General features: G+C 40.6%; 1 protein-coding gene across 1 annotated transcript in view; it reads left to right on the top strand.

Annotated features, from left to right (window-relative positions):
• The window catches only part of LOC134808083 (collagen alpha-1(III) chain-like), a 432,853-nt gene that overhangs the window by 130,923 nt on the left and 286,200 nt on the right, over positions 1-15,730 (top strand). The window contains exon 2 of the mRNA XM_063791807.1: positions 14,011-14,077. Within this exon, the coding sequence (XP_063647877.1) occupies positions 14,011-14,077 (67 nt within the window). The remainder of the gene's footprint in view (positions 1-14,010; positions 14,078-15,730) is intronic.

The following is a 15,730-nucleotide window of genomic DNA, read 5'->3' as shown; positions in this document are numbered from 1 at the left end:
CATCCTGGGGTTCAGAACCAGTGCCAGTAATCCCGGGTGGGTCATGTCTTTCTACCTCATAGTTTTGTGCAGTCAAAATCTGGTTAAAATGATTATCATGGGAATCCCTGCAGGGAAATACTTGCCTCCTCTCCCCATCCCTGATTTCCCTGAGTCACCAACATACTGCTTTGCAGCACAGAAGCACGGTGTGTGTCCTTTCCCACAACACAAGGAGTACAGAGGCACCTTTGAGCACCTCCCTCATGCATCTCCAAATGGTGTAGGATGAGTGAAAACTCCAGGCAAACTTGCCTTGTGAGTGCTTTTCTGACTATCTTTAACATACTTTCCTCCAATCAATATTTTTCTTTCTTTCCTTTTTTCTTGTTGGGATGGGAGACAGGGGATTATTCAGCTGTGGCAGTGTCTCCACTCTAGAATTTGGGGTTCCAGAGTCATGCTTTCTGTATTCTCTAGATGTTCTGTCTGATGGGAATAGGTGTTATATAAAGAGTATTCTGTGGCTCAGTGATGACATCCATGAACCAAGCTTTTTTTGTCTAACACTCAGTCATTCTCAGTGTGCTGGCAATTGGCTCTTGTGCTGGTTACTTCATGACTACAGGGTGGCTGTCATAGCTCTTGGCAATATGGCCATATTCAAAGGCATAAAGAAGAGAGTAGAGGTGGGGGTAGGTGAGAGAGAAAGTGGCTTAAGCTAATTAAGCTAATTCTCTCTCTCTCTCTCTCTCTGCATCTCTCTGTCTCTGTGTCTCTTTCTGTGTGTGTAGATAGACTGATAGGCAGATATAGTTAGATACAGATACAGAGATATATTATTTAGATGACCCAGAAGACTATCACTCATATCTGATTGACTGGAACTGTGTTCTAGTCACAGTTCAATATACCCACAATACAAAAGTCTAGCAAAGCAAATATCTGGGAAAAGTGAATGAGGTTGCTAGAAATGGCTTAGCTAAACATGGTTCAAACATGGGGGGGCTGAGCACATTGCTATTCTGCACAAAATCATGATTCTATTGGTATGAAAGAAGGAGTGGATGATTGCTGAGGGGCCAGCCAACAGTGTCTGATACACGAACCAACCACAGTTTTATTGCATTTTCTCTTCCACACTATCATGGGAGTGTGACTCATTCATGCTGGGAGGCTACCTTCCCAGTTCTAAAGAATAAATCATGATTTGTAAATGATCTAAGCCAATCATGGTGGTCCAATTCCTCTTGCCAATGGTTGGGTTAAACATGGAAGTGTGACATAATTTTGGCCAATGAGGTGTAAGGGGAATTGGACAGGAGGTTTTTTGGAAAAGGGTTGCCTCTCCAACTAAAGAAACATGTCAGGGAAAAAGAATATTTGTCTGGTAGACATTGGGGCAGATGGTTGTGATGGCTGATGCTATTGCAATCATGAGGAGAGGCACACAACATACTGAGAAAGACAAAGAGAGACAAATTCTGTAAGGCTTGATGACATCACTGACTGGCTGAATTAACCACCCTAGGGACCCCTAATAAAGTTCTTATAGGAGAAAATAGTTTTCTTATGGTTTAAGACACTATGAATTATTTTCTCCATGACTTTCAGTCCAAAGACTCTCATGGCAAGATAGAAGTAAGAGGTTCTATTGTTCTATAGCACTGTCGGATGACTATAGTTAACAATAATATATTACATAGTTTCAAATAGCTAGAAGGAGGATGTTGAATGTTCCCAACACAAAGAAATGATAAATGTTTCTGATGATGGAATGCTGATTATCCTGATCTAATCACTACACATTATGTGTATTAAAACATCACTACATACCCTGTAAATATGTACAATTTTTGTGTGTCAATTAAAAAAATATTTTAAAACAGGCAAGAATAATTAATTAGGTCAGCTTCTCAAAATATGCAATTCAAAATCCATGCAACTCAAAGTAATCCATGATAAAATAAATATGGAAAAATTTAAAACTATATATGGTCATTGAAGTTAATGATCAAATTAGCATATCAAAGACTCAGAGCAAAGCGATTCTTAAGGCAAAATTTTGCCCCTGCTTATAATCCCATTCTATCAGCTCTCATTCAAAAGAGGAGTAAATAAATAATATGTAGGTGAGAGAAGATGACACATAGTTGAGAGAAGATGCTTTAGAATAGAAAATATATTAATGTAACAAATATATTTTGTTACAAATAACAAACAACAAATAACAAATCCATAAAACTTCTCTTGCTCACCTCTTGAACTTGAATGGCACTAGAAAATCACTAACAGGGTTCTTGTGCTTCACAGGTGTCTTGAAAATGGTCCATTGAAAGACTAGCTCTCATTTTTGGCAGCACAGGCCAGCTGCCCAGACTCTCATGACCATTTTCCTGTTAGTCAAGAAGTATCAATTATTGATTAGTAGTCATGAGCTCACAGCTCTGTGAAATCTGAAGAAATACAAATGTAAGACATGAACTATTATAACACTTTCCTAGAGCTGCTGAAACCGATCACCACAAACATCATGGCTTAAAACAACAGAAATCTCTCAAGTCCTGGAGGCTATAAGTCTGAAATCAAGGTGTGAGCAGAGCCATGCTCTCTCCAAAGGCTCTAGGGAAGAAAACTTTCTTGCCTTTCCTGGTTTCTGATGGTTGCTGGCACTCCTTCATGTCCCTTGGCTTGGGGCAGCATAACTGTCTCTGTCTTCTCATGGCTGTCTTCCCCCTGCATATCTGTGTCTGTTCTCTTATGAGGATAGCAGTCATGGGAATAGTGCCCATCCTAAGCCAGTGTGATCCCATTGAGAGGTGACAATGTGCTGGTGGCCCTTGTTCGCTCTCAGCGTGTCCTCAGCCTCGGCGTCTGCTCTGGCCACGCTTGAGGAGCCCTTTAGCCCGCCGCTGCACTGTGGGAGCCCCTCTCTGGGCTGGCAGAGGCTGGAGCAGGCTCCCTCTGCGGGGTGGTGTGGAGGGAGAGGTGTGGGCGGAACCGGGGCTGCACGTGGCGCTTGCAGGCCAGTGCAAATTCTGGGTGGGCATGGGCTTGGCGGGCCCTGCACTGGGAGTGGCTGGTGCCACGGGCCCTGGGCAGTGAGGGGCTTAGCACCTGGGCCAGCAGCTGTGGAGGGAGTGCCGGGTCCCCCAGCACTGCTGGCCTGCCCATGCCACGCTGGAATTCTCACTGGACCTCAGCTGCCTCCCCGCAGGGCAGCGCTCGGGACCTGCAGCCTGCCATGCCCACCGCAGTGGGCTCCCGCACCACCTGAGCCTCCCGGAAGGGTGCTGCTCTCTGCTCTGCAGCGCCTGGTCCTATAGACTGCCCAAGGGCTGAGGAGTGCAGGCACATGGCAAAGGATTGGTGGGCATCTCCACCCGCAGCCATGGTGTGGGATCCACTAGGCAAAGCCAGCTGGGCTCCTGAGTCTGGTGGGGACTTGGAGAACTTTTATGTCTAGCTGGAGGATTGTATATACACCAATCAGCACTCTGTGTCTAGCTCAGGGTTTGTGGATGCACCAATCAGCACTCTGTGTCTAGCTAAAGGTTTGTAAAGTCACCAATCAGTGCTTTGTGTCTAGCTAATCTAGTGGGGACTTGGAGAACTTTTGTGTCTAGCTGAAGGATTATAAATGCACCAGTCAGCACCCTGTGTCTAGCTCAAGGTTTGTAAACGCACCAATCCGTGCTCTGTGTCTAGCTATTCTGGTGGGGACTTGGAGAACTTTTATGTCTAGCTGGAGGATTGTAAATGCATCAATCAGCACTCTGTGTCTAGCTCAGGGATTGTAAATGCACCAATCAGCACTCTGTGTCTAGCTAAAGGTTTGTAAATGCACCAATCAGCACCCTGTCCAAAAGGACCAATCAGCTGTCTGTAAAATGGACCAATCAGCTCTCTGTAAAATGGACCCATCAGCAGGATGTGGGTGGGGTCAGATAAGAGAATAAAAGCAGGCTGTTCCAGCCAGCAGCGGCAACCTGCTGAGGTCTCCTTCCATAGTGTGGAAGCCTTGTTCTTTCACTCTTTGCAATAAATCTTGCTGCTGCTCACTCTTTGGGTCCACACTGCCTTTATGAGCTGTAACATTCACCGCGAAGGTCTGCAGCTTCACTCCTGAGGCCAGCGAGACCACGAGCCCACCAGAAGGAAGAAACTCCGAACACATCCGAACATCAGAAGGAACAAACTCTGGACACACCACCTTTAAGAACTGTAACACTCACTGCGAGGGTCCACAGCTTCATTCTTGAAGTCAGTGAGACCAAGAACCCACCAATTCCAGACACACCATGTTAACTGTATCTGCAAAACAGAGCCATGGGACCTCTGGAAGTCTGACCAACCTATTTCCAAGTAAGGTCACATTCTGAGTTCCAGCTGGATATGAATCTTGGGGTGGACATTATTCAACCACGCACAGTCAGTGGCTGAGGAGTGTTTATCCCAGTTGGGATAGCCCCAAATTCTATAGTGTTGTCCTTATTGTAGGGGTCACGTGACTCAGTGGAGAAAGTGTTTAGATGGATCAGGGAATGTGTGTGGATGAGGTGGAGCTTGAATGAAACCTTGAAGTGCAGGTAGAATTTGGCTTGATAGAGGGGACAGAGTAGAATGTCCTGAATCACAGAGATGGGAAAAATTCATGAGCAAGGATTATGAATCCGTAGCTCTAATTTGAAAAATTAGACCCCTTCTTCAGACTGTGGTTCCTGAGGACGTGTGTAGTCAGGACAGTGTGAGGGTACCATTCCCAAGTGCCAGCCCCTCTGCATGGCTGGGAAGAGTGGTTGTGTGGAAAGAAAATGTGTGTGTATGCAGGGGCTGCGGCAATAAGGAATTTCTTTCAGCTATTGAATATGTCTTGTCTGTCTCCTTGCAAGAAAGAAGTTGGGGATAATAGCAAGAGAGGATTTTATGCTTTAATCATAAAAGCTTAAGACAGGAGATGGATGATGCCCACTAAAAACAGATATGAGAAGGCCAAAGTTGTAGGTCAAATTTAGATGTAGATGTCTTTGGCTTAAATCCAAAGGAGAAATATAAAATCTTGATCATTATTATCTGCAGGTTTTTTGTTTTTGTTTGGAACATTTATTTATTTATTTAGCCATCATTAAGATTTGTATACCTGTTTAAACTTATCTCCAAAATGTCCTAATACCGATTTACAGCCTCCTAAAGACCTGTAATATTGTTTGGGTGCTCCAGTTATTCGCTTAATCATTTTAAAGAAACCGAAGCATGGCTCTGCATGCAAAAAATCACTGGAGAAGATTTTGCCCTGCTTCATATAGGACCAGTTCAGTATTTCCTTTTCCTTTACATAGCTTCTTTTCTCTGTATATAGATCAAATCCTTTTCAAAAGTATCTCCAAGTCCTAGTCCTCAAAGTCTAATAGAGAAGTTCTAGAAAATTGTCTCCAGAAGTAGTTAACTTTCTATTCACCCTACTAATTTAAGTTAGCCATGCCCACATTTACCCATGTTGTTTGTTCTACCATAGCATCCTTTTGCTTCACTATGACTACAACTTTATTTAGTTCAGGGCGCTTTTGGCATGGATGTCATCCACAGTGCTCCTGTGTAGCCACTGAAAATTTCACCTGGAACCTCCAGATCATGTAGGAATGAGTCTTCTGCCTGTTACTGTTTTTTAAAATAAATCTCCTCATATTTTGATGGCAAACTTTGGGCTTCAGTTGCAAAATCGTCTTTTGTTCCAGGTTCTGCAGGAGGGAATAAAGACACACTATCCATGTTTAAATTGACAAGCCTAAACAAAATAGGAAAATAGAGAGTTGAGTAAAACCAGAAAGAACCTAAATGTGATCATTGTATAAAAAAAAAAGGAAAAAAAACCCAGAAAGAACCTATATGAAATTTTTTTTTAAAAGTGATTACAAGGGGGTATATTTAGGAGTAAGTCATAGGCACTGACAATCACAACACAGGCTGGATGTAAATGCCTGTTACAATTGTCCTGGTGCGTATTGTTACTGTTGGCCTCCTGTGGACTTTTCCTACTGCCGGAATTCTCTCAAGCTCTGGGGCCGCTGATCTGCTACTTATTTCTCTGTGATGGGCTTCTGGAAAAGAGGGGTCTTGCTTCCTAAAGTGCTGAGCAGCTTTTCTGTTTGAAGAAAGCTGCTACCTCTACTTTGAGAATCATTTTACACAGAAACTCTTTAAGGGGTCTCTCTAGTTTGTAAGTTTGAAGTGGACCCTGAAGACTTTCCGAGAAAAGCTTTGGAACACTTGTGGCAGATTATCTTTTCTTCCACAGAGGCTGAAGATAAATGAAAGAAAACAGAAATCAGAGCTAAGCAATGCTTTTTAGCTAAAATTAGTACTAAAAGTTTTGTGAATTTGGAGGCCTTTAATAAGTGGAGTATTTGAAATACATTGGCCCAAATGTGAAATCAGTGTTCAGTTTTTTTTTTTTTTTGAACCAAGATCAAGAGAATTGTGTATTATAAGTTCTGTGGGGTCAAGGTCTAGGCCCACCATATAATACATCTTTAGCCCCGGTTCAGTGACTGGCGTATAATAAACCCTCAATTGATATTTGGTGACTGACTGAATCAATGAATGACACAATGAATGCCTTCTGAGATCTGCACATAGTTGACTTTTATTGGTCGATGGGAAGGACAGTTGTAGATCTTTCATCATTTTTTAAATTCCACTATTAGGAATTAATTTCATTTTAAACATTGCCCTTTCTTTCTTACACCTTCTATTGAAACACAAATACCCCTGCATGGGGTGACTTACTAAGTCTCCGATGCCTCTGATGTTTTAGTGTGAGTGCATTCATGAAAGTGGATGTTGGGGGGATGATAAAGGTAACGTGTTGCAGAAAAGGGAGGCCAGAACACAGGAGGCCAATTGACCAATCCAGGTATTTTTCCTAGGGATGGCCTTGTAAGACAAACCCTGCCCCAGCTGCTGTAATCATTCCTGGGAACACTTGCAGCTTTTGGAAAGTAACACAAATTAAGGAGAGAGGAGAAAGGTAGCTGGAGAGGGAATGTCTTTAAATTCTGACCTAGTTTTGTATGAATAAAATGTATTTATTACTTAGGCAACATTTTCCCCAGCAGGTGAATTATAACTAACAACATATAATTTTAAGCTAACGTTCTTTTTGCTAAAGGCCTTAGTCATAACAGGTGTTATTAAGGGTAATAAGTACTTAGAGAGTAAGATTGAACAGTTCTTTTCTTGGAATATTCATGGAAGGTCCAGTCAATGTAGTTGAGAATTCTGTTAAGTATCATATTTTCCAGTTCATGGGGAATACTATGATCTGTAAGTGATCTTATAGTGTTTGGGTTTGGGTAAGGATGATTTCTGGTAGATACACCTAAAAACACTTAGTCCAGTAAATGATTATGCCCTTGAAGGTGATGACACTGGATTTAAGGCAAATGGATATTTACATGTAGGAATTGAATCTGTGGTGCTATATGCTATTAGGCTCCTGAAAAGAGAGAGAAAGCCTATACATTTTCTGCTTAGAATAGGGTGTAAGGAGGGGGAGGGCTGGGAGCTGGGAGCCAGATGGTCAGCCTTCCTAAACCCAATAGTAGTGCTCTGAAAGTGCCCTGTATGAGCACCTGCTCTTGCTAGAAGATTCCTGTGACCATTTTTTTTTTTTTTTGCTTTCTCCCTGGGCCTGGGTCTCCGGGGTACATGGCATTGGAAGAGGGCAGGCATAGTATGCTGGTCAGGTCTGCCACATCCAGCACTTGCAGCCTAAAGAATATAGGACTATTGTAAGAGTCATTTATTTTAAGGTTACTCTATTGGTTTTAAAAATAAACACCATTTAAGTTAGTTACAAAGTCTTCTCTTTTGACCCAGGGGCCATACAGTCTTATTGATGACCAGTTTATGTTCACATTGATACCAGATTGGTATCATTTATTTATTTAGCACATTGAGTGCCTATTATGTCCTTTATTCGAGGGCTGAGTATACAGTTATGAACTAGGACAACAGGGTCTCTGCACTGTTAGAGCTTATATTTTAGTGGAAGTGATAGGCAATGAACAGTAACAATGATATAGAGGTAACATTTGAGAAATGGTTTCTGCCTTGGAGGAGTTCTCAGTGTAGTTGTAGAGACTAATATATCAGCACATACTTATCATCATATCAATATAGAGATATGGTATCATCAACTCAGAGGATCTTTGTGAATCTCAACTTGGACATGGTGTCTAGTTTGCCCTGTTATAGGGTACCTCTGGAAGCTTTTTCTTATTTTTTTTCCATCCCCTTATGATGATGTCATCACTTAACCTCACTGTAGAAATTAGTATTTTGCCTGGGGCTGGTGGCTCACACCTGTAACCTCAGCACTTTGGGAGGCTGAGGTGGGCAGATCATCTGAGCTTAGGAGTTCAAGACCAGCCTGGGCAACATGGTGAAACCCTGTCTCTATCAAAAAAAAAAAAAAAAAAAAAAAGCAAAAATTAGCTGGGCTTGGTGGCATGTGCCTATAATCCCAGCTACTTGGGAGGATAGACTGAGTCCAGGAGGCGGAAGTTGCAGTGAGCTGAGGTCTAGCCACTGCACTCCAGCCTGAGAGACACGGTGAGACCCTGTCTTAAAAAAAAGAAATTAGCATTTTGATGAAATAGGTCACTGTCATTGAGTGGCTGGCTGACTAGCTTGCTGTTACACTAGAGGATGTGAGAATATTGAACCAGTTTTCACTGCTGCTGATCTTTCCCAGTTTTCAGGTCCCAGCTCAGATCCCATCTATCAGGGTGGCCTCTGGCCGCCCAATCTCTAGACAACCTCCCCAAACCCCTTAGTTATTCTCCTTGCTTATCCCAAGGTGTTTATAAAAAAGGAGAGGTGAGAAAAACATAAAAATAATCATAAAAATTAGGTAAGGATATAAAATGCTACAAATAATTACAAATTGTTTTATGTAGCATTAGTGAAAAAATAGGTTTCTTATCCTTTTAATTTTATATTTTTAAAGAATTCCAACCTTGGAGAAGAAGATTAGGCCTTTTATATATGTGTGTGTATATATCTTTAAATCATTAGATAAGAAAATAAAGGTCCTAAAATGTTAACAAGATTTATGAACACAGAAACAAGGTCTTATAGAGGCCATTGAAATATGTGACAACCATTAGCATTTCAGAGTAGTGATGAGCTACTTGTATAGATTGATGTACCTAAAAATTAGACAAGGCATATTAAAAGCTGAGATCATTCAGGCTTAGGAGCAGCTGAATATGAGCAATTATGAAGCAGTTAAGCCATTAAATAAAACTGAAGATCTTGTGAACCACCAGAGCAAAAAGGCACCTCCGCGTGACCGAGAGCTTTATCACCAACACTCTCATCTTAAAAACATAAACATTAGGAAATGTTGGTGCCAAGGGCAATGGAGAGGCTCTTTAAAGACAAACTGTGTCACATGTTGCTCAGGACAGCAATCTCATGCAGAGAAAGCCATCTCTAACTGGGCACACCAATTGCGTGAGCAGAATATGGGGATAAAGCGATTAAGGCCAGCCTTTTGGTGTGGGGCCGACACGGAGTCTGAATGTTACAGAGCCCTTTGGAAAATGGCTTACCTGGCTTCTGTCATGCTCATGTAATTGTACATTCAGGCTGGCTGGCTTCATCAGCTCATCCCTCCTGTGAAAAAGATTGTAAACATGGGCAATGTTTATGTGAAAATGCTTATTCTATTCCCATTCTGCTTGGGTGTTAGGCACTGTATCATGAGAGGGTTTCAAGAACTTACTATATGAGAGAAAATAATCCTAAGAACATCTGCTCTTTCCCCTAGTCACTGTGACTTGGCTACATCATTTGATAGTAAATAAGATTATTCCATGAAGAAAAGGCTGAGCCAATTTTAGAGTGGGTCTGGCCTATGCAATAATGCTGTGTCTATATGCATAAGTCGTTTTGAATAGCTTAATTGGTTGTCAATAGAAACATCTAATATTTATTAAGAACCTGCCATGTGCTAGGCATGGGGTAGGAACATTTACATATTTATTCAGGAGAAGCAGGGTATTGAAGTAGCAAGGGCACAACAATTAGAGCTTTAGTCTTGGCATGATCTCTAACTAGTGGGGGGTACTAAACAAGTCATTTAAAGCACTCAACAAATGTAAGGAAGGAAAGCAAATTCTCTAGACCTGTGTTTATTTTACTGTTTAAAAGTGTGTGTGTGCGCGCATGCACGTGCATATGTGCACAAATGTGTCTGGAAGAAATTATCTTTTATATTCCTTTCAACACTAAAGTTCTATGGGCTGTACATGTGTGCAACTTTATTTATATTTTTGACCCTTTTGCTATTTTGTGGACAATATACTTTCCATGTGCAGTATTCTCTTTCCTCCACATTCAAGTCAGTCATCAAATTCCACTTTAATTCATCTTCAAAATCTCTCTCAAATTATTTCCTTTCAACCAAACAATTTGTATCAGGAAACCCCATAGTTAGGAGCACAGGTTCTAGAGTAGAACAGATTTGGGTTCAAATTCTTCCTTTGCTACTATTAGCTATGTGACCTTGTGATCTTTATTTTTTATTTAAACTGTCTGAAATTCCACTTTCTAATCTTTAAAAGGGGGTGATAACATTTACATTGCAGGATTGTTGTGAATATTTGATGAGAAATGCATTTTAAATGCTTGGTAAAATGTATGGCACAAAAACTCAATATTAGCTAGTCCTTTTACTGATGTAATAGCAGTAGTTGTATTAATGTACTGCCATCACTACTGTTAATCTCACCCTACCTTCTGCTTTCTTTAGCTTGGGTTGCTATGATAGCCCTGTAGCTAATATTCCTAACTCCATTCTTTGAACACTTACTACAATAAGTAACTATACTACATGGTAGACTGTTTTATTTTGGAAAGTTTATATTTCTATATATTCAGGTTCACTAATGTTTTCTTCTGCCATGTCTAACCTGTTCATTTTTGCGGTGTATTTTTTGTAACCTCAGACACTGTATTTTTCATTTATAGAAATTCGAATTGGGTTTATTTTGTATTATCCATGTCTCTTAACTTGTTCATGTTTTCCTCTACCTTAGTGGTTCTCAATTGGAGGTGATTTTGCCCCACAGCAGACATTTGGCAATGTTGAAGATATTTTTGGTTGTCTCAGCAGGGCTGGGATGCTACTGGAATCTCATGGGTAGAGGTCAGGGGTGTTCCTGAGCATCCTGTAATGCACAGGACAGCCTCCACAACAAATAACTATCTGGTCCGAAATGTCAGTAGTGCCAGGGTTGAGAAGCCCTGCACTGCCTTCTTGCACATATGCAATATAGTTAGAGTAGTTGTTGTAATGTCTTTGTCCATTTGTCTTACCATCTGTATCATCTCTGAGTCAGTTTCTATTAATTGGCTTTTCTCTCATGCTTTTTGCATGTTTGGTAATTTTTTACTGGATGCCATCTACTGTGAATTTTATCTTCTTGGGTACTGGATATTTTTGTATTTTAAATATTCTTGAGCTTTGTTCTAGACACATTTAAGTTACTCACAGACAGTGTGATCCTGTAGGCGTGTTTTTAAACTTTTTCATCTGGGCCCAGAGTAAATTCTAATTTAGGGAACATTTTTCCCCACCACTGAGGCACTAGGTGGATGAGTACTCTACCTGATGCCCTGTGTATTGTGAGCTTTTCCACTCTGATGGAGGGAAGCATGAATTCTTTCCAGAGCTGTGTGGGCACTGTGGATTGCTCCTTCTCAGTGTCTTTATCTGCCCTGAGTAGTTTCCTACACAAGCATGCTGGTCAGTGCTCAGCGGAAAACACAGAGGAACCCACGGAGACCTCCAGGGTACTTACTGTCTGTGCAGCTCTTTCCTCTCTGGTCCTGTGTGCTGTGAATTCTAGCCATCGTGGTCTCCCTCTCTGAACGTTCGACTGTACCTCCTCAACTCGGGGAGAAACCCAGGTTCTGTTTGGGCTTCCTCCATTTGGTGTAGCTTTGGAAGTCTCTCCAGGCAATAAAAGGGTGAAATCAAGGTGGAACTCACCCGGTTTGTTTCCCTTCCCTCAGGGATCACTGTCCTGCACTCTCTGTTGTCCAATGTCTGAAAACTGTGTTTTCATATGTTTAGTTTATTATTTAAAGTTATTTAAGGTGGGAGGGTAAATCTGGTCTTCAATACTCCATTTTTGAAGCCCACAGTAGACTTTTAAGAAGGATACAGACAGTGCTGTATATTATATTCAAAACAGAATCATATTTTGTTTCCACAGCTGTGCTTCTAGAAGCATGTTCTGTCTTCAGAATCTGGTTGGCATCAATGCTGAGATCTAAACCACAAGGTATACATTTACCAGACCAACCTCTGAACTTTTCTATGTTGATTCTCTTCTGTTCCCTTTCTCCACTTGGGATTCGTCTTTTTGAGAATCTATACTTCAATACGTCAGCTGTTCCAGTTTTAAGCCTTTTACTCTCCTGGATCCTATACTTGTACAATTAATTTGGGCCTTTTTCTTTGGTTTGCTTTTTGCCCTTTTCAGCAGTCAGGTCCCAAAGTTTATGTATAGCTCAATAACTCACATATCTGTTTGTTGGTTACAATACAATTTAATGGTGTGTTTATATTGCTGTATTTAATTAGCTTTGAAATTCCTGACAGAGGTATCCATTTTCTGCCCTCAGGACATGCTAACATTTTAATTACCACTTGTGTATTAAATAGTTATTTCTTTACATGTTTCTAGTAACTTTTTTTCTTGAAGTCTTTCATAAGATACATTTATTGAAAAGGAGGGAGGCAAGAAACATAATGAGAACTGGGAAATAAAAGCAAAATAAAATACAACTGAGTCCCAAGTTCCAGTGCTTGCCAGCTGTCCCATTACTGTTTCTCTTGGTGGCATGATGTTTGCACATTTTCCAAAGCTGGAGAAATGTTAGCTTTCCATGGCTTATGGTTACTAGCCTGGAAGTTACTAATGCCAATACTGTTATGCTATATCTTGGGTAAGCTGGATCTGGTAAGGGGTTTGTTATGCTGCTGTATGTAGTATGATGCTTGACAATAAAGCCCTGGATTTGGGCTGAGTGGCTCATGAGATCAGAGATGGGAAATGTGGAGTCTTTCATCGTTCAGTTCTCAGTTTAGGGCCAATCAGGAAGACATTGGGTTTAATGACCTCCAGTTAGAGGATCCTGTGAAATAAGCTGTTGCTGTCAATCCTACTTTTAATGAACAAGAATCCCCGTAATTCAGTGCCACATGGTATCCCTTTTTCCATAGGGTTGATAAATGGTCTGTGAATGGAATGGTTTCTGGAAACAATTTATATACAATTTATCCCCCTGTCCTAAGAGCTTAGGCAATTTGATAGAAAGAAGTGTAACCAAACTTTATTACTGATCCAGATATGTGATTTGGAGTTGTTCCAAGATTGTAGGCTTACATGGAGAATGGGGCCATGATAGGAGGCAAGAACTGTGAGAGTCAAAGGAAGCTGGACTCCGTCATCCGCCTGATAGCCTAGAGAGCACTATGGAAAGGGTGAGCAGTCTTCAGGCCAAGGACACATGAGGGCCAAGGACAGGAAGATGGAAAAACACTGGGCACATACTTGAATAACAGACTTAATATACTAGTAATAGAGAGTTTGAAACTGAGGCGCTCCTTCCTGACAAAAGGTCTCTTACATTTTTCTCTTCAGTAGGTGAAGGAACCCAATGCTATGGTCTGGATATGTTTGTCCCACCAAAATTCATGTTGAAATTTAATTGCCAATGTTTTGGTGTTAGAAAGTGGAGCCTTTATGAAGTGATTAGGTCATTCATACGAATTAATGTCTTTATTGTGAGACTAGGTTGGTTCTTGTGGGAATGGATGAGTTCCCTTGGGACTAGATTAGTTTCCTCCAGAGTTGGTTGTTGTAAAGGGAGGTTGCCTATCATGTTTTTTTTGTTTGTTTTGTTTTGCATATACTTCATTCACCTTCGTTTCTTTGTCATGTTTTGATTCAGCATGAGGCCCTCACCAGACTCCACCAGAAGTGGCCACCCAATATTGAACTTCCCAGCCTTCAGAATTGTGAGCTAAACAAACTTTTTGTCTTTATAAATTATTCAGTCTTGAGTATTCTGTTACAGCAACACAAAATGAACTAGGGTGGCCAATTTAAGAAAATAGCATCTAGGTTAAGTGGCAAAATGAGGGCAAAATGACAAATGTTGAGAGATCCCAACATACCTAAATTTAAATGGCTTGGATTCAACTCTATCTCCTTGGGGGAAAAGGAAAGAGAAAAGAATAATTTAAATGGGGGAGTGATTCTGTTTGCCATATTACCTAACGAATGAGCCTGAGATGGGAGATATGAACCCAGGATGTCTCCTAGTATGGTCTCAGTTCTTATGTGCCTCTCACGTGGAGTATCTGTGTGTACCATGAGTGATTTGAATGTTTAATAAGATAATTTTCAAACAACATGGCCACTCAAAGCAAACTAACAATTTCATCTGGTGGTCAATGAAAGAACGAGGGAAAATGGGATTACATGTCTTCCTAATGGATTTTTTTGTAAGGATAATTTTGATTCTCTATGATTTTTGTTTTAAGTGCTGACCCTAGAACACAGTGAAACTACACTGGAATGGCATCATACTTACCACATGGTTGGCATTCAGTAAATATTGGTTTAATGAATATATAAATGTCAGAACAGAGTGACGGGGGACCCTGTTTCTAGAAAATTCAATAGCTCTGCTAAAAATGTCTCTGAGGATTATCCCAGCCACCATATATATATGTGTGTCATCTATCTATCTATCCATCTTTTCTCTCTTCCTTCCTTTCTTTCTTTCTTTCTTTCTTTCTTTCCAAAATATAGTTGTTGTTACTACCCAAGCTGGGAAACTAAAGGATGGCCTTGGTAAATTTTGGTAAAATGTGAGTTGTAATACCCAGTGGTTGATTTTGTGACTTGCTCATCTTTTGGTTTAAAATAAATTTTAAGCAGTCATTAAAATGAATGAATCAAAGAGCAGTTGTTAAAAGCATATATTTTATAAATGGTCCATATAGATAGAAATTGACCTTGTGAAGTAGAATGAGCACTGGAACAGGAGCCAAGAGGTTCATTCTAAGCCCTCTGTTGACTCTCCAAGCTGACTGACCTTGGGTAAGCTGCAATATTTCTATCCTTAGTCTCCTCTTCTGTAAAGCAAGAGGGTTGGGTCAGGACAATCTCTGAGGCTCTTCAGCATTTAAAAATTCTGTGATGAATTTTAAAAAATCAACTTAGTACTTCAGCAGACTAAAACATCAAGTGCTCAAGGGATCAATTTCCTTTTTCAGAGTTCTTTAGCGTTGTAATTTGGTATTAACAGAAGGGGCCAATATTTAGGAGCTAAGGTTTCCACCTAGATATCTAATTTGTACCTGGTGAGCAAGATGTGGCAATACTGTTTGGAGGTCTTTTCTTAATTCAGTGGTTGTTTTTAAACTTTAGGGTGTATAAATATTGACTAGGGGGCTTGATAAAAATTCACATTCTAAGTAGGGCTCAGGAATCATAATAGTTAGGAATGCCCTAGGTAGTTCTGAAGTCATTGTCCCTGAGTTCATTTTGAGAAACACTGATTTAAGGTATAAATAAAATTGTCTTAGGAGAGGAAGAAGCTCAAGAAATAAGTTCAATCTTCTGTCCTCAAAGACAGAATGAGTTTACCCTCAATGTCTACC

Source organism: Pan troglodytes, chromosome 13 (genome assembly GCF_028858775.2).
Source record: "Pan troglodytes isolate AG18354 chromosome 13, NHGRI_mPanTro3-v2.0_pri, whole genome shotgun sequence".
In the NCBI taxonomy this organism is placed as follows: domain Eukaryota; kingdom Metazoa; phylum Chordata; class Mammalia; order Primates; family Hominidae; genus Pan; species Pan troglodytes.
The sequence above is the reverse complement of the archived record's forward strand: the minus strand, read 5'-3'. Positions and strand labels throughout refer to the sequence as shown.